The sequence below is a fragment of the Electrophorus electricus genome, chromosome 6 (assembly GCF_013358815.1).
Source record: "Electrophorus electricus isolate fEleEle1 chromosome 6, fEleEle1.pri, whole genome shotgun sequence".
NCBI lineage: Eukaryota > Metazoa > Chordata > Actinopteri > Gymnotiformes > Gymnotidae > Electrophorus > Electrophorus electricus.
In genome coordinates this window covers 7,131,534-7,157,531 of record NC_049540.1, presented here as the reverse complement: position 1 = coordinate 7,157,531, position 25,998 = coordinate 7,131,534, and the positions used below count along the sequence as shown (strand labels likewise).

General features: G+C 39.7%; 2 protein-coding genes across 3 annotated transcripts; both read left to right on the top strand.

Annotated features, from left to right (window-relative positions):
* The first annotated feature begins 2,470 nt into the window (after positions 1-2,470).
* ungb (uracil DNA glycosylase b) lies at positions 2,471-5,581 on the top strand. Of its 2 annotated transcripts, none has more exons than XM_027020049.2 (7): positions 2,471-2,560; positions 2,759-2,943; positions 3,044-3,139; positions 3,232-3,329; positions 3,608-3,696; positions 4,273-4,451; positions 4,768-5,581. In XM_027020049.2, the coding sequence occupies exons 1-7, from the start codon at positions 2,551-2,553 to the stop codon at positions 4,906-4,908; spliced, it is 798 nt and encodes a 265-aa protein (XP_026875850.2). In that variant the 5' UTR covers positions 2,471-2,550; the 3' UTR covers positions 4,909-5,581. The 2 variants fall into 2 exon arrangements, with proteins under 2 accessions (XP_026875850.2, XP_026875851.2); XM_027020050.2 differs by having other exon boundaries at positions 4,273-4,377; positions 4,768-4,880.
* Positions 5,582-6,728: 1,147 nt separating this feature from the next.
* On the top strand, positions 6,729-25,712 carry myo1hb (myosin IHb). Its single transcript, XM_027020031.2, has 32 exons — positions 6,729-6,853; positions 12,649-12,810; positions 13,769-13,884; positions 14,115-14,313; positions 14,545-14,625; positions 14,697-14,876; positions 15,041-15,139; positions 15,232-15,345; positions 15,476-15,547; positions 15,930-16,049; positions 16,174-16,241; positions 16,661-16,766; positions 17,204-17,284; positions 17,746-17,837; positions 18,077-18,171; positions 18,294-18,340; positions 18,508-18,588; positions 18,874-18,979; positions 19,342-19,459; positions 19,759-19,872; positions 19,952-20,028; positions 20,373-20,441; positions 20,561-20,645; positions 21,033-21,195; positions 22,138-22,221; positions 22,475-22,568; positions 22,881-22,936; positions 23,194-23,329; positions 23,753-23,823; positions 24,061-24,158; positions 24,531-24,630; positions 24,758-25,712. Exons 1-32 carry the CDS (start codon positions 6,821-6,823, stop codon positions 24,782-24,784), a joined length of 3,144 nt encoding a protein of 1,047 aa, XP_026875832.2. The 5' UTR covers positions 6,729-6,820; the 3' UTR covers positions 24,785-25,712.
* Positions 25,713-25,998: the final 286 nt, after the last annotated feature.

Here is a 25,998-nt window from a genome sequence, read left to right as displayed (position 1 = left end):
CACATAGACTAAGGAGCCCTTATACAGAAAGTACAATAAATTACGTATAGACTCAGGAGCCCTTACACAGTAAATACAATAAATTACACATAGACTCAGGAGCCCTTATACACTAAATACAATAAATTATGTATAGTGTACACTAACATCTTCCTGATATTTGATATGCTCTGTTAAATAGGTTTTCACAAACAAACAGAACAACCTGTTTGTCAGGTTTTATTCATGGACATTTTGCTAAATTGTGCTGAATCATGTTTAGGTTTACTGACTATCAAATATAAATTCAGCTTGTTTAATTGATTGAAGCGGACATCCATTTCAAATGTGTTGAGGGGAACACATTTCCTCTCTGGTGCAGGCCTGCGAAGTCAAATGCTCAAAACACAGAGCCTTGCATTTTTCCCTGCATCTCCATACAGTCAGTGAAAGGGTCATTATAGTCATACGTCTTTTTTCCCAGTTAACTGCAGCACTGTACATGCACAGCAGGGGGCAGCAAAGGCAAGCGGGGGGTGGGGGTGGGTGGAGTCAGCAGCCCCGTGGCAGACTGCAGTGCACATGATCGGCGCTTTCATAGTTTTAAACATTCAGTGCCCCTTGGGGCCCAGAACACCTGCAGAATACAAGTGCAGTAGAGACACTGCTCTTTTGAGCACTGACCGTGACAATCAGTGGAGTGCAGGGAAAACACTTTTTAATGCTTGGCAAACATAACAAAACTATTTATTTTGAAAAGGTTGTGGTCAATGGAGTATCTGTTCCATGCTCCATCTTTTCCAGTCACTTTCAGGATTATGCACTTAATCACTGATTTGACTCAGTGAAAATCTGAGAGTATAATGGGGAGGAAAATCATTTTTCATATTTCGTATCATATCAGTAACTTAGATCCTGATTGGACAAGATACGGTCAGCACTGTAAAAAATCACAATAAAGATAAATAACTGACATTTTTGTTGTTCACTGAATAAACTACATAATTCTATTATGTCTCTTAATGCTACAAATAGACATGTAAAATAGTTAATCAGAAACCTACATCACATTATTAAGCACACATTCTATATTATACTGAGGATTTACTCAAATGGAAGAGTTTGAGATTCAAATATTACATTTGTGTCTGCAGTACAGCCTTCAGTAACAGTACTGCTGAATAGAGCCGTACTAAATACAGTCTGTTTAGAAAATAAGAAGCACCATTGTGCTGCAACACTTGGCAGGTCTAGCAGTCCTTGAGGGAAATAGAATAGTGGTTTTAACCCCACATAGTATTCTGCACGATCTTTTCCTTTTCCAAACAATGTTTCATACACTGTCCTAAACTGCACTCTTTAACTGTGAGGGGATCAAAATGTACCTTCTAACATCAGATCTAAACATCAGATCTGTTCCAGGTTGATTCTTTGGTGTTAGGTTCTGTTAATGCACATTGGTTGAGTATAGAAAAAGAGTCATCATCAAGAGGTAATAATAAACACATACTGTATCTTCATAGTTGTCAACTTCTAGACACAGTGACTCTTAAACACAGTAAAACTTATAGAAACAGTGACCCTAACAGACACTGTAAGCCTTATAGATACACCGACCCTTATATTCAGAGCTTCTAAACTGAATACGTTCACTGATAATGTTACAGGATATTTCTAGCATTCCAAAGCATCAAAACAACAGAAATGTATCCAGTTTTTACATTTCTTTACTTTAATAATTACTTTATGCAGAATTAGAAAATGTATAAAGTAAAACAGCAATATATATATATATATATATACTCACACACATACATATACATAGTTGGCTTGTTTTTTGGGTGTGATCAATGCATGTACAATGTGCAACTGCAACATTCCACATAAGTACAGCAGTACATCAGTAGCCCACATCAGTACATCAGTAGGCTACATCTAAGCTCTCACTGACCTTACTTAAAATTCCCGAATTGGTGGACCTGGTAAATCCTCATAATCAAGAAGTTAAAATAACTGTGACTATCAGAAATTTTAATGTTTGAATTTCAGTTAAAGTTTCAATAAAGTTTCATTATTGAGCTACAGGCACCCCGCCGCATAACAGACACACAGTATCCTGCAAGCTGAAACTAATCACATTTCCGCTGTTAGTTTCACTGCAAATCGGTGAACATATTCATAATTACGTTGTAGCGTATCTGATAAAACAATTGCCTGAAATAACTGCGGCCAGTGTAGACATTATAGTATAGACATTAGTTTTAATACAGGCTTTTGCAGCCTGCAAAAAAAGTAAGACGCCTCATTTGCACGGTCTGCACGAGACCTGCTTCGGGTCTCGTTCAGTTTCCAGTTCCGTTACATGCTTGCCCTTTAGTCATTCTAAACTCATCCTTTAAAGGTGCAGATACGATTTACATCTGTTATTTTAGTATCTGCTTGAAGTTTCGGTTTCGGATTTGCAGAGCAAATTTGCATGACTCAGAGGTTTGCGGCAACTTTGACTGTGAAAGCTTTCACATCACACGCATTTCATACAGATAAAACTCTAATACAACGATTAAAGAACTAATGTCACAAGGTATGGAAATATATGTGTACATGATTCTAAAGATGTTTTTTTTGGCATTTATTTTAATCATTATATTCCAGTCTCATGAAGTGGATCCACTATGACGTTACGTAGAATTTAATGTAAAATGGTTTATTTCAATTAAGTTTAACTTTTGAGCATTTTAGTGACTGAATATTGTGATTCCGTGTCTTTTTTGTGCAAAAGAATCGGTAACAAAAGAGCGACTGGGTAGTAATGGGCCACATCTTACCACCGAGCAGCTGCAGCGGATCGAGCAAAACAGGCGCGCGGCACTGGAGAGGCTGGCCGCGCGCAATGTTCCCGTACCCGTCGGAGCAAGCTGGCGAAACCACATAAAGGCCGAATTTTCCAAGCCTTATTTCACAAATGTATACGAGAATGACGTTTCATTTATATTCATGAGTCAGCATACTGAAAAAAACAACAACCATGAGTCATGACGGGTATGCGGTCTTTTTGCACCGTTAGCTGATGTCTTTCGTCGCTGAGGAACGAAAACGGTTTACTGTCTATCCGAAACCAGAACAAGTTTTCTTTTGGACAGAGCTGTGCGCTTTCGAGGATGTAAGTTTTCCCATTAGAAACGAATTGTTAAAAGATTGTAACTGTCTAAAAAGACCTAAGTGACACCTCGTATGTTTTGCTGTGGTCCTCAGGTAAAGGTGGTCCTCCTTGGCCAAGACCCATATCACCGGCGAGGCCAGGCCCACGGTCTCTGCTTCAGTGTACCCAGGCCTATTCCACCACCCCCAAGGTACACATTTTACACCTGGAATTCATTTGTTTATTCATTTACTGTCATTTTCATTCATCCCTATTTTCTTCTGTTATTCAATATTTATTCATTTCATTCTTATTTTATATGAGCAGCTCCTTTTTGTCCAGCAGTGGCCTCTTAAATAGATTATCTGAAACACGCTACCTACCTTTTCACAGCTTGTTTGTAGCTACCAATAATTTCCGCACTCTTTTACCTTTACTTCTTCTTAAAGAGATCAGCTCTGTTTATCACTTTCTACCAATTTGTTTCAGCTTGGAAAATATATTCACTGAACTAGCATTAGATATAGAGGACTTCCAGCACCCTGGGCATGGGGACCTGACAGGATGGGCTAAACAGGGTCAGTCACCTTATATTCTTGTCATTTGCCTCCTTCACAGAGAGACACCAACTCGGACACCAAACCTGGGATTCACAGCCTTCCACATAAATCTGCCTTTAGTGTGAGACCTGGAGACAGAACAATACTCTGTAACGTTAAAAATTGAAGACATTGTAATAGACCTTGGTTTTCCATTTAAGGCCTCAGCTCACAGAACACCTGAAGCATTAACCAGGAACACTGAATCTATGTTCATCTGGGCTGGGCGCTGAATCAGAGCCAAAGTGTGGTCTGTCCAGATGTGTCTTAGGACATGGATGGAACTCCTGCTTTATTACAGTGTCTTCACTTTTTAGTTATATTTAGGCATTAATATCCAGTAGGGACTCTGAGAAAGTTTGCTTTGTTCCAACGCTTCCCTGAGCCTAGAGCAGTTAGCGCCAATCCTGAGGCACTAAGACACAGATGCAGAAATTAGAGCTGCTTTCACAGGCGTATGGCACCAAACCGGGGCCCTCCTGCCCTTTCTAAAGCCCCACTGCCTGTCAGACACTTTGTCTCTGTGAATAGGCTTATGCCCTCCTTTGCTGGCAGGTGTTCTGCTGCTGAACTCTGTATTGACAGTACGAAGCCGTGAGTCAACCTCCCACCAGGGCCAAGGCTGGGAGCTGTTCACTGATGCTGTGATCCTGAGCCTCAGTAAGAATTTGAGGGGCCTGGTGTTTCTGCTCTGGGGTTTATATGCCCAGAGGAAGGGAGCACTCATCGACAGAGTGAGTTTAAAAAACTGTGTCAGACTTTGGCCACATTCTGAAGCTCTGTCATTGGTCATAGTTGTATAGCCTAAACAGTGCGCATTGCTGTTTTTTTTTTGGTTTTTTTTTGTTAAAAGTTCAGTCTATACAAAGTGCTTATGTAACTAGCTTAGTTACTATATAAATGTCAGTGTTTCTAAAACTGTGGTGGTTGGTTGTTTATTTGTTTTTTCTGAATAGTTCTCATTAATGGGTTGGCATATTCATAAGTTTCAGGTGCAATTGCTTAAAACCTCATCAGTTGTAGTTGATTAAAATGTTCTGATATTTGCAGACACGACATCACGTCCTTGAGACATCCCACCCATCTCCCTACTCTGCTCAGCTGGGCTTTTTTGGAAGTAGACACTTCTCCAAAACCAACATTTTACTCAAGTCATCTGGAAAGACACCAATTGACTGGAAAGCACTCTAACTACAATAGATATTTTAAAAGATTTATATGTAATCGAATGCCTTTTCAGCAAAATTGCCACTTGTAGCCTAGTGGTTAAGGTGTATAACTGTTAATCAGAAGCTTGCTAGTTCAAATCCCACCACTGCTGGGCCCTTGTGCTTAACCCTTAATTGCTTAAGTTGTGTTCAGGTACAATTATGCATTGTTTTGCATAAAAGCATCAGCTAAATGCTGTAACCATAAATAAAATTGTTGCCATTTTCAGTCTAAGTTAAACATGTCTGTAAAGTTGTTTTTAATGTCCTGTGCAGCATATCAAAGGAAATGACGCTTGTTCTATATAAGGTAATGGAGTTCTGGGTGATGTAATGGAGTTCTGTATAATGTAATGGAGTTCTGAGTGACGTAAGAAGCTCTGGATAATCAACAAATCTTGTAATAATCTGGTTGCTTCTGCTCTGTAGTGGATGATTATTTGTTAAATAATCCATTTATTTATTCAGGTTTTTCCTATACCTTTTCATTTGTGTGGATTCAAACCACACATTCGTATGGATTTGGATTTTCTCATTGGCTGATTACATCTAGAACTATGTGTTAACAGTTATGTATGTTAGTATTTAAAGCATAACATCCATGTGTTTGTGTGACTATAGTGACTGGGGTTCTGTATTTCAAATGGCAGGACTTTTTTAAGGACAGCATAAACTGCTTTAGGACGACATACATGCTTATGTTATGCAAAAAGATCTGCAATTTGTGTATATATAAACTGCTTTAAGATGAAACATACACTTATGCAAAAAGAGATCTTAAGTTTGTATGTATCAGGTGAGTTCTGTCTAGGATTTTGTCAAAAGAGTTCCTTTTGGTAACTGGAAAACATTTAATTATGTTTAAAGTATCTAAATTTGTGTATATTTATAAGGGAGTTTGATACATTTTGTAATTTGGTTGCAGCGTTATTACTTGTGAGCTGCTATGAGTTATGAAATTATTTATTATGCTGTATCTAACTATGAAAGGTTTGTCCAACATCTTTAACTTTTTATAAGGCAATATTCCTAAATGCAATTTGAAACACAAAAACATTCAAAGAAACATATTTAAAAAAAACAAAAAAGAAATAACTTAGAAAGTACATGAATACATTTAGGAGAGTTACTCAAATGCTACACAAACAAATGCTTTATTTCAATTCATTTTACTGTCACTCATAATGTATAGGCACATGTGAATGACGAGGGAAAGAGGGAATGCTTTATTTCATCCACCAGATGGTACTGATGACTAGCTACCAGTTTGTCAAGGGAATATTGTAAACAGATAGCAACTCCAGTGTGCCCACTGCTCAGTGGAGCTTAACACATGCACTGGCATAAGGAGACATGCGTGCAAACGTCACTTTGCACTCAGCTGTGTGAATACGGATTAGTTTAGGGACTCTGCCTTCTTACATGCTGTGGAGCTAACATTACTTGAAATGTTTGCTTGATATTGAATAGCAGACAGATGCTGAGATCCATCCTTCTTTATTCCTCATGCAACTATTCACAGGATCAACATGTTTAAAAAAATACACAGGCCCATGAGCTGGATATTATACATATCTGAGACATTTCTCAGACTTGCCTTGCATTGTGAATTTAGACCACAAGCGTGTGTAGTCCGCCTTGAGCATTTGGGAACGAGGCCAGTCTCCAACTCAAAAGAAAAAAATGAGGACACTCTGACACCCCTTTCGCAGAGGCTGTTGCATTGTGGGATGTCCGTAAATCCAGGTGCTAACGGCATAACGAGGCATGTCCCAGTTCAGCACATCAGCGACGATCCTCCTGCCTACCTCTGGACTTCCACTCCCCTGCCTCCCTCCTGCACTACTACTGCTCCCCTGGTCTCTATAGTCGACCCTGCTCCAGACAGAGGGATCATGCCTACCTCTTATCAAAGGATGCTCTCAAAGGTAAGAGAACTCAGCTGGTGAGGATCAGCTCTATATGTGGATGAATGTCTGTCTCTCTTTACTGTATCTGAGTCTTGACCTTAACCTATTTTTGTTGGCTTAGACTTGTCTAGCTTTGATTTTCATACACTGCACTGCAGTATAGCTAATTTTAAGCCAGGATTTGGTCAACTTTAGAGTATAAGAAAGCATAATTACTGTGTTTGTGTTCATGCAGACACTTGGTATAAAATGTCTGGTATAATCTCTGAAATGGATTATGACTTGTATTACGTTCATCACTTTCACAAATACCCTAGTAAGTGATGAACTTGAACCTAGAGTAAATATTCAGATAAATAAAGATTGGCTTTTCTTTTGGGTTACTAAAATATGATACACGTGAATCTGGGCATTTGTGGGTAACTCTATGCTATCTGCTGTGGATAGCATTGTGTTTTTTCAACAAAGACCAGGTTTATGCTTAATTGGTGTCCATTTGCTCCTATGAATTAAGGATCACCTGAAACACAGCTTCACTAAGACTAATTCAGGCTGTGAATATTAATTTGGCTATCTTGTGCTGCTCTGACCTCACTGACCTCTTACTGTGGCCATGCTGTCATTGGATGGATCAGTTTACTTGCTATTTACCAGTTTCTACTGTTACTTTAGAATTTGGGTCATCTTGCAGTATCTAGGGGACATTAATCTCAGAGTAGGACAACCTGAGCATAAATGTTCAGCTGAACATGCATGATTCTGAAAAAAATGACATACAATAAATGTCCTCACATAGAGCCTTTTATAAACAGAAGGAGCAGCGTCTTTAATTTTATCTTTCTTTTTTGATTGTTAGCTTCCTGTATTGATGCTGTTTAAATCTCCATAAGAGACATAATGCAGATGGGCCCTGCCGGATGGTCGTCATCAGCAGAACAGCCGAAAAATACGCAAATATACACATTGCATGAACTTGGAAAAAAAAACAGTGATTGATAAAAACAGCATGACAAGAATGTGAATGTAGATTTTTTAGGACCCAGAATGTACAGAGCTTTGTGGAAAGAGCTACTGTAACCTACCATACCTCTACGCACTTGCCTCTTTCTGTATCATGATTGGTTAGTATCAGGAAAATGCTGCAAATCACTCACAGTTCTAAAGATTTAGATAAATTACCACTGTGCACCTCCAGTGTGACACTACAGGATTTCCAGTGTGCCACACTGTTCAGGACCTCCAATGTGACACCCTCTTCAGACAGCCCCTGTGATGAGAGGAACGAAACTCACTCCAGTTTGCAGTAAACGGGCCACTGGCCTGTGCTGCTTAGTGGTTTGTAATTATCTGAAAACAGATCCATCTAATCAAAGATCAGTAACCAGACACCAGGGTTGTAATTTTTCAGCAGGAGTGTTTTTTTTGGGGGGGGGGCTTCAGTTGGAGAGTCTGTCTCAGGTTTCCAGTTCCTCGTATTACTCGTGGAGGGGCAGCGGCTGCTCAGGTGAGGTGCTGAGCGTGATCTTTCCTGCAGCCAGGTCATGAATGATTCAGCATCCTGGAGCAGCCAGACCTCCACTCATTAACCACACCCATCAGTTCCCCAAACACACTGCTTCCTAGTCAGTGCCACAGGCATTAGAGAAAGAGAAAGAGAGAGAGAGAGAGAGGGGAAATGAGAAAGAAAGGGAAGACAACAGAAGTGAGAGAAAAAAGAGATAGAAGAAGAGAGAGTGGGATAAAGGGAGGGACAGAACGGAGGAGTGAGGTAGTGAGGGTCAGAGAGAAGGAGAGAGGGAAGGAGGTAATGTGAGGGATTCACAGCTGAAGCTGCCCACTTTGTCAGGTTAAAGAGCCAACATGAGGAGCAGAGAGTGAGAAGAGACAAGAGTGAGGTTCTGTTGCACAGCAGAGCAGTGGAAGACTTCTATTTCAGCAGAGACATTGGGCAGTGATGGATCCACTGATGGAGGGAAGAGAGGTACTGGAAACACATTTATTATAGTGTGTGAAGGGCAAAAAGATTGCAGTTGTCATATTCTCCTGTAAGGACACCAGTAAGACTAATGAGATCATAACGAGTTCGTAATGAGATCATGTACTACAAGCTCTATTTTACAAAACATGGCAAACTTATACTGTTTTTTTTTATTTAGTTGATATATAAATTAAAATAAATTCATATGTTTAATAACATGATGCAAATTTGCAAGGAAAATATAAAATGAGATAAAAAGATTTAACACCTGTTGCCCAGCAGTGAGGCTTGAGCAAGAGGATTTCTGCTCAGAATAAAATAAGCATGCTTAATGCATTCTCAGATGGTAATTAACTGAACTAAACAGTTTTTAGTAGAGCTGCTATAGAAATCAGGCTGCTGAATAGTTTATAATTCACTCAATGGTAACTTTATTCTAAACACCTACTCTGTCCCTACATTCAGCAGTTATTGGAAACACCAGTCTTACATGTGCATTTTAATGGTGTATAATTATAGACCAAAATCCATCTGGTGGTATAGAAGAATCCTCCACTCCACAACCTTCACTAGCTCTAGTTCACTACCTCTAATACCTCTACTCCACTACCTCTAATACCTCTACTCCACTACCTTTACTTCACTACCTCTAATACCTCCACTCCACTACCTCCACTTCATTAACTCTCCTGCAATACCTCCATTACCTCTACTCCACTACCCCTACTCCACTACCTTTATTCCACTTTCCACTACCTTCATTACCTTTGCTCCACTACCTCTACTACCTCTACTTCACTACCTACACTACCTCTACTCCAGTACCTCTACTTCACTAACTCAATTACTTCTACTCCACTACCTCTACTTCACTACCTCCACTACCTCTACTCCACTACCTCCACTCCACTACCTCTACCACCTCTACAATCTCTACTTCACTACCTACACTACCTCCACAACCGCTACTCCACTACCTCCACTACCTTTGCTCCACTACCTCTACTACCTCCACAACCTCCACTCCACTACCTCCACTACCTCCACTCCACTACCTCCACTACCTTTACTCCACTACCTCCACTACCTTTGCTCCATTACCTCTACTACCTCTACTCCACTACTAATACTCCTCTACCTGCCAGTAGAACATACAAGTGCTTTTTCTAAGGCTACAAGCTACGAGCAGAGACGATGGTCCCTTCAGCTTGTCACCAGATCCAGGTGTTTCCTTGCTGTCCCACTGCCCCATTACATGCACTTATAGAAGCTCCTCAGTAGTGGTATAGTTTTGATCATTCTGGTATCTGTTCTTATCTTCCATTCTTTGCTTTCCGTCTGCCATTTTGTGATACAACCAACAGCTTACACTGGGAGGATCTGCAGGGCCTATAACTTAAAGGATATTGATGATGTGACACTTGAATGATGATATACCATAACTATTGTGACTTATTCACCAATTATTTCAGGTCAGTTTTAAAAACAGAAAGTGAAAATAATGAAATAAATTTGAATGTAAAGGAGACTTGAAGTAGAGCGTAAAAACAAACTGCTTAACAAGCAATAACATGATAATTATTTTCATTGATCTGTAGATTTTACTTTTAATGAGATACAAAAAGGCTTTTTGTAGTCAGTTCGGAGAGGCTCATCAGTGGTGCCAACTAGCCCTGGTGTGCCTTCCTGACATTGCTTAACTGGCATTCTGTCTCCTCTGTCTCACCTGTCTCCCATCTCTTCTGTCTCACCTGTCTCCCATCTCTTCTGTCTCTCCTGTTTTCCCTGTCTCTCCTGTTTTCTCTATCTCACCTGTCTCCCATCTCTTCTGTCTCACCTGTCTCCCATCTCTTCTGTCCCTCCTGTTTTCCCTGTCTCTCCTGTTTTCTCTATCTCACCTGTCTCCCATCTCTTCTGTCTCTCCTGTTTTCTCTATCTCACCTGTCTCCCATCTCTTCTGTCTCTCCTGTTTTCCCTGTCTCTCCTGTCTCCTCTGTCTCTCCTGTCTCCCATCTCTTCTGTCTCTCCTGTTTTCCCTGTCTCTCCTGTCTCCCATCTCTTCTGTCTCTCCTGTTTTCCCTGTCTCTCCTGTCTCCTCTGTCTCTCCTGTCTCCCATCTCTTCTGTCTCTCCTGTTTTCCCTGTCTCTCCTGTCTCCTCTGTCTCTCCTGTCTGCCATCTCTTCTGTCTCTCCTGTTTTCCCTGTCTCTCCTGTCTCCTTAGTCTCCTCTGTCTCTTCAGGCTCTTCCATCTCTCCTGTTTTTCACTTCTGCCTCTCTCTTCTGTGTATGTGTGGGTGGCCTTCATTTGTTTCTAAGGGAAGTGGGATCAGGAAAGCAAGATGAAAACAGTAAAAAAAAAAGGCCAAGCATGGCGACCAATAGTGCCCTTGGCCCATATCCCCCCACCCCCCCACCCCTGTGAGAGGAGCTCAGTGATTTAGGATAGAAATAATGTTGCTCTCAGGAATGAAGATGATTAGGGGACATTAGTGACCATGGTTTATGCAGTTTGCTGATGTAGTAACTCTTCCTCTCTTTCTCTCTCCCTGTCTTGCTGTGTTTCTTCTTCATACATATGTACTACTTTGTACTTGTACTAATTACTACATGCACACAGATACACACACACACACACACACACACACACACACATACGCATACGCACATGCACACGCACACACACACACACACACACACACACACACACACACACACACACACACACACACACACACACAAGCATGCTATCATCCCTGCTTCCTTTACAAACTCTTTATTGATGACTTCCTATTGTGGTGGAAGTGGTGGGTTTCCTTTTGCACCTGAAAAGTTCTCAGTGTTCCTCATAATTGTGTCTTAGGTCAAACTCACACATACATGCTCACACACATTCTGTCTCTCTTTCACACACCCACACATGAACACACAGCCACACATGAACGCACACACACACACACACACACACACACACACACACACACACACACACACACACACACACACACACACACACACACACACACACACACTTATAATTCTCACACAGAGAGCAGGAAAACAAGACAGCAAGAGACCTTTTGAGGTAGGAGATTTACATTCGCATAATTTCCATATAGTGTGAAACAGGTTGGAGAATATGTCTGCATTGCCTCATGTTTCCCTACTGACTGTGTAAGCTATCTGAGGCCATTCTCCTTCATTCAGCTTAAACATACTGTAATACTGGCCAGTAGTTTTATTTAGTAGGAGAGGGAAAGAGCAAGAGGTAATAGAGAGTGCCTGCTAATTGCCTCACTGACTACAGGACTACAGGACTTCAGCACTGCTCCAACATCTCTATCAGCAGTTACAGGCATTTTATACAAATACTGTTTGTCAAGCAACCTTGAAAATAATCTTATTAATAAAGGAATCAGTCTTTCAAAAAGTCATTATGATGGAAACAACTGAGTAAATGACTCAAGTGTTTTTAATAATATTATATGTATTTTTTTAAACGGAAAACAAAATACAATGTAATCAGCGTTTATAAATTACATATACTTCCTGGGTTTTAAGAGTAGGTGGCCTTCTTTTTGGAAATTTATTTCTATTTTGAGAGTTGGATCGATGGGCATGTTTGATGGATTAAAAAAACAGTTCCAGCTATTTTCTGCCCCAAAGACATACTGAAGGATGTTAGTGTTTGGAATGCATCTGTGTGGAGAAGTGACACTAAAAGTGGACCACAGTTACTATGTTGTATGAAAGGCACGCCAGAGTGAGTTGACTTATATCATAGTTTTGGTGCACCACTGGAGAAGGACTGAGGAAGGAGCATTATTTCTGCCACAGAGCTTGGAGGAGAGGTGCAATCGGATCCTGAGAGACATGGAGTGTTCATTGACAGCTCGAGACCGTGTGGGCATCCAGGACTTTGTGCTGCTGGACACCTACACCAGTGAGACAGCTTTCCTGGACAATCTGAAGAAACGCTTCAACGAAAATCTCATATATGTAAGTCGTCCCTCCACTAAATACTAATAGTACTATACCTCAGTGCTAACATGACTGCAAGATATAAAACATTTATACACACTACTACATAACATGAAAGCTATTTATACCCTACTACATAATATAAAACATTTATAAACATTACTACATAATGTAAAAGCTACATACAACCTACTACATTATATAAAACTTTTATACACACTACTCCATAATGTAAAAGCTGCATACCCACTACAACTACATAATATAAAATATTTATACATAATATAAATCCTTTATACATACTACTACATAATATCAATCCTTTATTCACATGACTACATAATAGATAACCTTTATATACACTATTACTACAAAAAATACAACTTTTTTTTCACATTGCTTCTACATAATATCAAAACCGATATATAAAACCTTTATACACTGGCTGGAATGGGTAAATATATAATCTCCGAGATCATCCTGACACAGGGTTGGATGGGTAAATGTCATCACTGAGGTCATCCTAACACTTTGATTGGATGGGGAAATGTCATCTATGAGCTCATCCTGGGTTTCGAGGCAGAGAGGTCAGCACAGATTCAGCAGTAGATAAATCAGATAAGTAGGGTTCATTGGCACAGTTGTATGGATCACTGAACAGAGCAACTGGGTGAAATTGTTCTCACAGGTTTTCATTTCCCTTCTAAGAGACAGGACAGAATTAACACCTACAGTGAATAGAATTAATACCTACAGTAATTCATGTACACCTACATTGATACATTAAGATCGACAGTAATGAATTAATGCTAACTTTGTCTATTTGTTTACATCGAGACTTTTATTCTTTATTTCTTTATTGTTGTTGAAAGAGAGGCTGAAACCAACATTATGGGCCTTCTGATCACTTTAAAGTTTTTTGGTTGCCTTATGATGACATATAAGGTCTGTTACTGCCTGCCCTTCTTTCTGTTAGACCTACATCGGTACCCTCCTGGTCTCTGTTAACCCTTATAAGGAGCTGGGCATCTATACTAAGAAGCAGATGGACATTTACATGGGAGTCAACTTTTTTGAGCTGCCACCTCATATGTAAGTTTTATATATATATATATATATATATATATATATATATGTGTGTGTGTAATTTAGGCTATATCTGATTTCCTTTAATAGCAGCTTCTTATATGTCAGAGCTCAGTTTTCAAACTAGATGTTTTCTTTGAGTTGTACATGTAGGCTTGAGACACGTGCTGTTGCCAGGGTTTCATGCGCATTATCACGGCACGCGGTGCCTCTCGTCTCCCTTCTGCCTCCTCTAGCTTTGCACTGGCTGATAACGTCTACCGCACCATGACCAGCGAGAGCAGCAGCCACTTCATCCTCATCTCCGGGGAGAGTGGTGCTGGAAAAACAGAGGCATCCAAAAAGGTCCTTCAGTTCTACGCAGTCAGTTGCCCCAGCACCAGGCTGCTGGACAGTGTACGGGATCGACTCCTTCTCTCCAACCCCGTGCTGGAGGTCAGGCAACCTAAGTGTGCCAACACTCTATTACATTAATCTACACCCAGTATGTACTGCACACACAGCAGAACTTCCATCCAACTTTAAAGGCTCAAACAGCTTAGTGTGTTAGAGAGGACGTGTCACGAGTTGTGAACATTTGAAGGTCAATTAAGCGGAAATGGTGCCACCACACCCTTTGTTTTTTTCTCCCTTTTTCTTAGTTTTTAAAAACATTTTTTATGACAGGCTTTTGGGAATGCCAAAACGCTGAAGAATGACAACTCTAGCCGTTTTGGAAAGTACATGGATATTCAGTTCAACTACCAGGTAATGGAAGGTTTCAGACTTAGGTCATTCTAGTCTAGTCCCTCATGAGTAAACACACAAGTTTCCCACAGGGCGCCGCCGTTGGTGGGCACATCCTGAGTTACCTGCTTGAGAAGTCCAGGGTGGTCCACCAGAATCGTGGTGAGAGGAACTTCCACATCTTCTATCAGCTGCTTGAAGGAGCAGAGGAGGATCTTCTGCGCTGGCTTGGTCTGGAGCAAAACTCTCAGAAATATGCATACCTGATTCAGGTATGTGTTAGTGTTTTGTTGTTTTTTCTTTCCTCCATAAAATACTAATCCTCATTTAAAGTGTCCAGTTTTATTCAAACATTTCACATGTGTTTTCAACACCCAACTGAAAGTTTTTGCGCATGTTGTTTTTGTGTGCGGGGGTTGTTTTTGTATTTTTCCAGGGAGCATGTGCCAAAGTGAACTCGATTCATGACAAGAGTGACTGGAAAACCGTGCAGAAAGCTCTGTCAGTTATTGACTTTAGTGAGAAGGATATTGAGGTACCCGCTAGTGCCATAAATTGTACAGCACAATACTGCACTCAAAGGGAAATCGATGAATAACATTTTTTCCCCTCTGTCTTCTTCTATAGCATTTGTTTTCAATTATCGCCAGTGTCCTCCATATTGGAAATGTTCAGTTTGAGGCCGGTTCCCGGGGTTATGCCACGCTCAACAGCAATGAAGAGATACGTTGGCTTTCTAAGGCAAGATAAACTTGCTTTATCAAGTTTTTGATGATGGATGATACCAGACTACATTTTACAACAAATCAAAGACAAACCCTACTTTCTTTCTTTCTTTCTTTCTTTCTTTCTTTCTTTCTTTCTTCTGCAGTTGTTGGAGCTCCCTGCCCACGTGCTGCGGGAGGGTTTGACTCACAGAAAGATTGAGGCCAAAGCCGAAGAGGTAGTGCAGAGCAATCTGGATCCCTTCATCGCACTGTCTCCACTTTAGTACTGAGCCCATGACACATGAACAAAACTGATGTCTGAAACTGACATGAAATAGAAACCTGCACCATCAAATAAAAAATGTCAGTTACCTATTTGGAAACGTTTTGTGGCAGTGTTTTTCAGTCTTAGTCCTCCTACACACTTAGCGCCCCATACACTGCACATCTGACTTCTTCAGATCTACTCAGCCTCATGAGGTAGTTCCAAAGAGCTGATAGGTGTTTCAGAGCAGGGGAACTGTTCTCCGAGTGCCTCTGAGGACTTATAATCGGACTGTACATCTGCAGAAGTTAATCTTGGTGTGTTTTAAATTTTCTTGCATGAACTGTTTGCAGGTGCTGAGCCCCTTCACTGTTGATCACGCAAGATATGCCAGGGATGCCCTAGCCAAAGCCATCTATGGCCGCACTTTTACATGGCTGGTCAATAAAATCAATGCGTCTTTAGCCAACAAGGCATGTTTCTTTAATCTGGTATCCAAGCAACAGAGATCTGAGCATTAACACATTGAACTTGACCTTAAAGAAAGAATTTGATGATTGATTAAATGCTCACAGAAATATCATTATCCTGTTACAGGACTTAACCAGGAAGACAGTGATAGGCCTTCTTGACATCTATGGATTTGAAGTGTTCGATGTCAACAGGTAAAAACTGTATTTTACATTGATCAGATGCCTTAAAAAGTGACAAATCAAACGCATTTTTATTTTAAAAAATATGTCACACAGAAAGCTATGCAAAGGGGGTTAATTGAGTTTGGAAATGGAAAAATATCATAATCATGATCTTAGAATGTCAGAACAGGCCCTGTGGACACATTTGAGGTGCTGGCTTTTCTCTTTCATTATATCCTCTGATGGGGGTCATTACAAACCTACACAGGCTTTTATTTAAAAAAAAAAAAAAAAAAAAAGAAAATCAAGATCCGTTTACCAACGTGGATAATCAGTTCATAATTTTCTCACAGTAACAAATTCATTGTAGCTGCACTATTTAAGAATATTTGTTGTTCTCTAAAATCGTTGGTTGGTTTGTTGACTTTGCTGGTTTCATGTCCAATCAGTTTTGAGCAGTTCTGCATAAATTATTGCAACGAAAAACTCCAGCAGCTCTTCATCCAGCTCACCATCAAATCAGAGCAGGAGGAGTATGAGCTGGAGGGCATCGAGGTGATTACACATACCTGAACTTTCACCAACATGCTTGTGTCTTCACTTGGTTATGTACCACCCTCCTATGACCATATTCATTCCTCTAGTTTATTTCTGGCACTGTACTGTATAAATGGCACTCCATCATCCTTTTCAATAAAAAACCCAATATTGAATTACGCAGTCATTATAGGTCCAGCTGAAAGTAAACTGACTGTGCTGTACAAGTTCAGGCCTACAGAATAAAAGTCCTGCTATGATTTAATAGCAGCCCATTTAAATTTCACTGTTTAATTCACTCTTCTGGCTTGAGTTGAGTAGCAACTTCTAATGGTTGGAATGAAACTCTGGGGAGGATTTATTATCAGTAGTAGCACGGGGTATTACTATCATCAGTATTAGCACCTTGATCTGTGATTCTGTTTTCTTTCTCACACACAATTGCTTGGGGCCAGTGGGAGCCAGTGGCATATTTCAACAACAAAATCATCTGTGACCTGGTGGAAGAGAAACACAGAGGAATCATTGCAGTGCTGGTAAGAAAGACACATACATACACAGTCCAATCATCAGAATCAGAAGCAGAAACAAATGCACAATTAGAATCAAAATATGAATTGAAATCAAAATTAAAAATCAGAATAAAAATCAGGGACACAATCAACATCAGAAACAAAATCAAAATCGGCAACAATTAGAAACTGAATGAGAAACAGACGTGTTCACTTGCACATATTCTCCCATATCTCAGACATGTATTCATTCATACATTTTCACTCATACCTTAGACATCAATAATTCCATTAAACAAAAATACAAAAGGTTACACAAGTAGAAGAACCCCCAGCTGCCAGTGGGAGACACAGAAAGGAGGCAGTAAAACTAAAACTCCTAGAGTGACTCCTCAGTAAGAGAATCTCTGAGCCCTCAATTCTGTGACTACAATTCACAAGTCCCTCTCTGACAGACATTTATGTTTGATTGATTTCTGATGCAGGATGAGGAGTGTTTGCGTCCAGGAGGGGCCACTGATCTCACTTTCCTGGAGAAGTTAGAGGAAAAGCTACCTGGACATCCTCATTTCATCACGTGAGTCATGCGTCACTGACTCCTCCTGTTCAGTGTCAAACACTCACATACATGTCTGCCTTAAACTTCATGTGAATGCCTGGCCAATAGGTAATTTGCAGAAGCTTTGTAACATCAGCACTATAGGCACACCATTGTAGTGTAAAACAACTGAAACAGTCCTTCATGAGTCTTAGATTCTCTCCCTCATACACTGAAGTTTATCCTGAAGCAAAATGCAACATATTTCTGATGTATAGACACAAGTTGGCTGACCAGAAGACCCGGAAGACCCTGGGCCGAGGGGACTTCCGCCTTGTACACTATGCTGGGGAGGTCACTTACAGTGTGACTGGTAAGAGGGGACCTGCTCAACTTCCTTTCCCTTACCCTCTCATTATTAGCTGACATACTGGGAAAACATGCTCAGTAAGGATGATGGATTGTCCTTTAACTATAGTTGCTTTCTTTTGTTAGGATTTCTTGACAAGAATAATGATCTCCTTTACAGGAACATCAAAGATGTAAGTGTACAACCTCTACAGCTTTCTATATTAATGAGCGATTTGTTTACTAGGGATTCATGTCTTTGGAAAACCATGCTCTTTGATTTGTGAATAATCTTTGATGGTGATATCTGACATCTGAATGCATAATTAGGAAGTGAACTCTACTGATGTGTCATATTCAGGTTATGCGGCAGTCTAAAAACACCATCATACAGCAGTGCTTCCCAGCTGCAGAACCCGACAACAAAAAAAGGCCTGAAACGGTAGAAAAAAACAAGAGCATTCAAACATGGTGTTTTAACTACTGTATTTTACATTAGCAAACCTAAAGAGCATAAATCGCATTCTCAAACTTTAATCAAACTAGGATGGACAGTTAATGCAGTGATTTTGAGCATAAATATCTATACTACCATACAACAAAAGCCCCAGTAACACTGGGGGTTAATATAGTGTCTCTTGCTTGTATCAAAAGACTGAAGATTTTATTGTGTTTTAAATGTTAAATGCACAGTAATGAGAGACATATTGTGTTTATGGTGATACAGGTGGCTACCCAGTTTAAGAACAGCCTGGCAGGCCTGACCGAGATTCTTATGTCCAAGGAGCCGTGGTATGTGCGCTGCCTGAAACCCAACGACAGCAAGCAGCCAGGTGAGGCTTCACTCCCCAGCCAGGTAAGCCTTTATGTCTCCAGCCAGGTTAGAATTTACCTCCCCAGCCTGGTGAGACTTCACTTCCCAGCCAGGAAAGGCTTCAGCCCCCATCTAGGTAAGGATGGACCTCCCCAGCCAGGTGAGGCCAAGTGAGGCTTCAGTCCAAAGCCAGGTGAGACTTCATTCACCAGTCAGGTGATGCTCCAGTTCCCTGCCAAGTGAGGCTTCAGTCCAAAGCCAGGTGAGGCTTTCATTCTAGGACAGTGACCCCCCCTTCCATTATCCCAGTGCTGACAGTGATCCCTCCCCCCATTGTTGCCATAGTGACAATGACTCCCCTCCTTCATCCCTGTGCTACAGGCCACTTTGATGACAATATGGTGAGGCACCAGATCAAGTACCTGGGCCTGATGGAACATCTGAGAGTGAGGCGGGCTGGCTTTGCCTACCGCAGGAGATACGAGGTCTTCCTGAAAAGGTGCAGTCCTGACTCCCACTCCATACTCTGCAGCAGTATGTTAATATTAGCAAGGAGTGGCTAGACTGGAAATTGCAGCTGAAGACTCTGAACAAGAGTGTCTGCCAAATACATAAATGTAAATTGATCAAATGATAATTATTCATATTTGTTTTGCAACTGCTAAATGAGCAGCTAGTTAAACAGTATAGCTCTTAACAGGTGGAGATAAAATGTGAAACATTTCTGCATATGCCTGAATGTGGCAAATGAAGGAGTGCTGGCTGCACTATTAACACCTACTTTGACTGTGCGGACAGGTATAAGGCTCTGTGTCCAGACACGTGGCCCAACTGGAAAGGGACACCAGCTGAAGGTGTGAAATGCCTCGTTGAACACCTTGGCTACAAACCCCATGAGTACAAGATGGGCAGGTACGGCACTGTCCCCTGCTACCTCCTCCATCTGTACAGCTGCCAGCTTCTGATTGACTCCTTCTTCTTGTTTATTAAGGACCAAAATCTTTATTCGCCATCCACGGACACTGTTTGCCACTGAAGATGCCTTTGACATCTGTAGGCATGAGCTAGGTAAGACATCAGAATCACACTGATGGTGTTACATTGACAGTAAGGCATCAGTGTTACATTGATTTTGGTATAGGGTCTTTTTTCCAATGTTGAAGTTTTTAGGCCAGTGATTCAGTTCATTACGGCAGATGGCAAAGCAGCATTTATTTCTATACTGCCAAAAGACAAGGTATTTTGTCAGGCTGCCTTCCCTTGACTGCAGTGACACCTAAAGGTAGCAGTTGGTATAGTCAGAAAGCAGAAACACTGTTTATTTCTGGTGTTATCTATGTATGTATGTATGTATGTATGTATGTATGTATGTATGTATGTATGTATGTATGTATGTATGTATGTATTTACAGCTACTCGAATTCAAGCCAAATACAAAGGCTACAAGGTAAAGGGAGACTACCTCAGGCAGAGAGAAGCAGGTATTAAACCAGTATGCATCTTATGCTTTTAATCTTTTAATATAACACAGTTACAATGGAAATACTAAATCATGGCATCACTTTCAAAAGTCTTTTTCTGTCTGCCTCTGTGACTTTAGCTACTAAAATTGAAGCTTGCTGGAGAGGTCTTCGGGCCAGAAGAGAGCGGGAAAGAAGGGCGTGGGCTACCAGAGTCATTAAGAAGTAGGAACAGCTCAAACACACTGCCAGAACCAATCAATACCTTCAATATAAACACACAGCCCGAAAGGGCCAATCAACACCTCTAATACAACATCGGGCAGATCTGACTAAACAAACAAACAAACAAACAAAAAAACAGCTCCTCTGAGAGCCAGAACAGAATGTTTTACAAATGAACAATTGTTTTTATAATGGATATATAAATTCTTTATTATTGACATATTAATAATATTATTGTCTAATCTCATAATCAAATATCTAATGGGAAAAAAATTATGCAATCAGAGATTGTTTGAGATGATCCGCCCACATTAACACTTACAACTTAATTCTAACTTATTTTTGTAAATAATTCTATTCACCATAATGTTTATTAAATTCTCACAGGTTTATCAAAGGCTTCACAAACAGGAATCAACCAGTTAGCATGGACAACTCTGAGTATCTGGCCTTCGTACGTCAAAGCTACCTCATGCGCCTCAAAGGCAACCTTCCCACATCTGTGCTGGACAAACGGAGCTGGCTAACACCCCCACCTGTCATGCAGGAGGTAGAGCTTTCATTTGATACTTCTTAAACCCTTGGTCATGACCTAAACTGGGTGGGGAATGTGTGTGGGATGGGTTGACACATTATTAGGAAGGTGCAATAAATCTATAATGAGTGTCACTCTACTTTTAAGGTTTAAATAGCACTACTGATGTGGGAAAGTCGCCTTTTACGTTTACATTTGTGGTTTTCAAGTACAAGCACCAATATTCAGCATTGTATATACAACAGTGTTGTGTGTAAATGTCTGTTTCCTGAATGACTAAGTGAAAAGGAAAACAAGCAAGCAAACAAACAAACAACAAGCAACTCAGGATGTGTCCAACTCTTATTATATTAATAAACTATGCTATCTGGGTGTCAAGTGCTGTTCAGACAGACTTGGGCTGTTAGCAGGTTGGTGCGCCTACTGTGATGACACTGTGTGGCTGTAAACGCAGCATAATGCTCACCATAATGCTCACTACAGGAAGCAAACCCTGTCCCTCACCCTTAGTCAGACACTTTACAAATGTTCACTGTTTACAGGTTCAACTATTCAGTTAATAGCCCCAGTCTTTATATAGCAGATTTATATGTATACTGTCAGTACTATATATATCTTTTATTGGATCATAAGTAATGTTTTAATCTTATTGTTTTTACATAATTTTTGCCTTTTCATTTTCTTCTATTAAGAATATACAAAATATTCATTATTAGTAACAAATAACCTTTTTATTTTATGGACATTATTATTGGACTTTGTCACATTGGGTACCAGCGTTGTCTGGATCTTTTTCCATTGGGTCTTTGAGTTAAAATGTTTAAGAACCTAGACTATAGTAACACTATAAATATTGATCAGAAGGAGCATGCCATTGGGCTTCTGCCAGGATTGTGAGGACATTGGTAGCAGGTAAGAAATGGACTGGAATAATGGAACTGCTGGGGATTTTTACAGGCCTCTGCGCTCCTGCAGAAACTCCATAAGCGGTACTTGGTGCGGAGGTACATGCAAGGGATCACACTGGAAAGGAAAGCACAGGTACTACTGTCCATAATGACTTCCAGTTGTCTGCGCAGTAACTAATAACAGATGTGTTTCTTGAACAAGTTCTGTTGTAAACACTATAGTAAAATACTTGTGAAGTGTATGCATGCATGATTTGTAATGTAAATGAGATACAATCAATGGGTAAAAATCAATCAATCAATACAAATTAGGTAATGTGCATATAATATGTAATTCTTATAAATTACATTATAGAAATATGGATTGTATTTCATTTTGTTTTCAGCTGCGAATCAAAGCACTAACCAGTGACATATTCAAAGGCAAGAAGGAGAGCTATCCCCAGAGTGTGCCCCAGCCTTTCGCTAACACCAGGCTCAGTAAGAACTTGCTGATGTGATGGTGGCAAAAAATTATTTTGATTTTGAAAGCAAAATGCAAGTTTAAAGTGTTCTATATTAATGCACATATTTTACTGAAACACATTAGAAGGGAATCCCATTCTTAAATTTTAGATCAGGTTTGTCTTTGATTAAGACTCAATAACACTGAAATGTTCTATTTTGTTGGTTTACACTTATAAACGATTATAACAGGTACTCTGGAATCCTCCATGGGTCCTACTGAAGTGGCCCAGGCTTTCGCTATCAATATTCTATTATTCATGTGCACTTTTGTCATGTTATCTACAGATGAGCAGGACATGAACATGCGTGTGCTACAGCTGATGGGCTCTGAAAGTATCAAGGTAACAGAAGCTAATGTCTGTCTAACTCAGTTAATACCTGCACTTAAACATTAAAACTTAAACATGAATTGTGCTGAAAACTCAGGAAATTAGTCATTATTACCCTGAAGGGTTGAATTGTCCTGAATATTGTAAACCTTTAGAGAAAGAATCTTAACAATGATATCAATTTGTCTCATATTCTACGCCTACAGTGTTTCTATAAGTGTCCTGGGGAGAGTGTGAAAATTCCTCGTCTTGTCTTCTTCCACCCTCAGTACAGTGTTCCAGTGATAAAATACGACAGAAACGGATTCCGCCCTCGATATCGTGTGCTTATTTTCACTCAGAAAGCTGCTTACTTAGTGGAGGAGGCCAAGATCAAGCAGAGAGTGGAATACACCTCACTGAAAGGTGACTATAGTGATTAACACACCTTAATACCCTAGTGTAGAAGTTAATGCTACTTTTCCTAAAGTTTTCTTCAGGATCAATAAACTTCTATCTATCTATCTATCTATCTATCTATCTATCTATCTATCTATCTATCTATCTATCTATCTATCTATCTATCTATCTATCTATCTATCTATCTATCTATCTATCTATCTATCTATCTATCTATCTACCTACCTACCTACCTACCTACCTACCTACCTAGTACTATTCTGTCCCATCAAAGTTACTCCAACAATGTCAGTGAGTCTAGAAAAGTTCTTGGATGTTTTAGATTTCACTCACTTAAATTTGCTAATTATTCAGTTAACATTGCATTTATGTACAGAAGAAAGCTTTATTGATATGGCATCTTGAGAACCATCAAAGTCAATTTTACAGGTGTATCTGTCAGCAATCTGAGTGATGATTTCCTGATTCTCCATGTCACATGTGAAGACATCAAGCAAAAAGTAAGAGAACCCCTAGTGTGTGAGCATATTTATAAAATGCTAGTTTTTCACCCTCCATCAGCATATAGGATATGTTTGCATATGTTTGTTTGCCAAGTTCAAAATCATATCAGTACTGACTTCATCAAATGTTGTCTGTGTAAGATACACAAACAGTTTCAACTGAAGGTTGAAATTCAGTCAGATTTGTTCTTGTTTTGTTCCTGACAGAATATGCATAGTTGCTTTGTCTTTCAGGGGGATCTGGTCCTACAGTGCAATTATCTTTTTGAGGCTTTGACCCAGCTGTGTGTGGTGATGAAAAACCGCAACCTGGTCAAAGTGGTTCAAGGAAGGTGAGAGAGTGTTTCCTAAGTCCAAATAGTTTCTTCAAAAATATTGCTTATAGGGATAATATTGTTTTTAAATTATAAAATAAAAAGACAGAGAATGGTCACAATGAGCCAGTTGTGGACCATGGACCAAAGCTGTGTTTTCCAAACTTTTCCTTAAGTATTTTCCTGTGTTATCTTTAGTGAGTGTCCATTTCACATGAAAATCCACTTGAAAGACTAGATTGGGTTTAAAAGCAAACCACTTCATTGGTGAATCATCTGAACCTGTAACTTTTGCAGTGTGAATCATCTGAACCTGTACCTTTTGCAGTGTGAACTGTTTGAACCTGTACATTTTAAAGTGTGAATCATTTGAACCTGTACCTCTTGCAGTGTGAGGTTTGACATCCAGCCAGGCAGAGAAGGCGTGGTGGATTTTAAGAGCAGCAGTGAATTTATGGTGTACAGGGCAAAGAATGGACACCTGATGGTGGTGAGTGTGTCCGAGCACAGCTGGCCACTACACCACTATCCCAGACTCTTAGCCACATGTACAGTCTATTTAGAATTTAGTCACTGCAGGTCATGCATTTTATTTTTCCTCTTTTTTTCAATTGCAGGAATCTGCTCGGACAAAATCTCGATGACCCCTGAACAATGGATGTTTGACCAGGCTGTAAACTGATTGACTTAGTGCACCTACTATTATACTGTAGATGATGAGAATACTGGATTGTGGATGTAGAAAGGAAATGCAGAGACAAGACACCTCTCTCTTTCCTAACACTACCACATCACAAACTATCTCAGACTCATACTTATAAAGGTAAAATTACTTGCTCAATTACTTGCTCTACAGTACAATGGATTTTCAATTACATTTCAAACAGCTGTTTTCTGTGTTCATAAACTATACATATTCCATGAGTCATGGTGGAAACAGACTTAGATATTAAGATGCACAGTACTGTAATGCTTACAGAAGGCACAGTGAAAATGTATGCTTATAAACTAAACTTATAAACTAAAAATTGGAAGTGTTTGCTTAGCCCCCTTGACATTAAACTGCCTGTGGATGTTTCCTGTTTGGGTATAATAATTTACTGAACTGCATTAATGTGGCCAAAAAAAGGTCATTAAGATTTTCATAGTACAAAAACATGGTCTTATCATAAAAAGTGCCTATATTCGATTTAGAGGTATGTGAATTTAAATGGAAGTCAGTGCTGTTGTATTGTCCACAGGTCCATGCTTACAAATAAAATCATTTCATAGAACTTTGAAAATCAATGTATAAACAGCATAGTTTATCTTTTTTTACTTTTTAGATTCTCCTCTAAGAAATCAGTAACTCACACTATACTTTGATTCTTAAATGTATGCTGAACAGAATATGAAATAATAATAAATGTGTACAAATATTATTGTACAACAAATAATTGCTCAATCTTACCACAACAGCAAAATAACATCTGATTTAAAGTACACTTTCATATGCACAAAACACTTTGTGATTCAGATGTGATTCACCATGTGTGCATTCCATTCCAATGATTGTCACAGGAAATAAATGAACTCCACAAAGAAAAATTTTAAGTGTCAGTAAGTGTTTGAATGTCCAGTGTACAATGCTGAGGCGCAAGTCTGGTTTTTGCCTCTGCTAAAACTGGAAAGGGCTGCAATATTTGAGATATTAAAATGTGCTACAGTACATGCATTGCTTTATTTATTTAACACATATTTTGTGTTTCATGACAGTAAACACTATTACAATTTGCATTAAGTTAGTAGCTACAAAACAAGCTATAATAATTAGGCCATACAATACATATATAAAGACATTTTGAGGTGACTAACGTTT

What these genes read in the sequence shown, in the direction of transcription:
- myo1hb (XM_027020031.2), top strand. Translation starts at nt 6,821, where the DNA reads ATGCCTACCTCTTATCAAAGGATGCTCTCAAAG. An exon ending in ATGAGCTGGAGGGCATCGAG is followed by an intron (nt 16,767 to 17,203) that starts GTGATTACACAT and finishes GCTTGGGGCCAG; the next exon opens with TGGGAGCCAGTGGCATATTT. An exon ending in TGGGCTCTGAAAGTATCAAG is followed by an intron (nt 22,937 to 23,193) that starts GTAACAGAAGCT and finishes TTCCACCCTCAG; the next exon opens with TACAGTGTTCCAGTGATAAA.
- ungb (XM_027020049.2), top strand. An exon ending in CCAAGCCTTATTTCACAAAT is followed by an intron (nt 2,944 to 3,043) that starts GTATACGAGAAT and finishes TTGCACCGTTAG; the next exon opens with CTGATGTCTTTCGTCGCTGA. An exon ending in AGCTGTGCGCTTTCGAGGAT is followed by an intron (nt 3,140 to 3,231) that starts GTAAGTTTTCCC and finishes TGTGGTCCTCAG; the next exon opens with GTAAAGGTGGTCCTCCTTGG.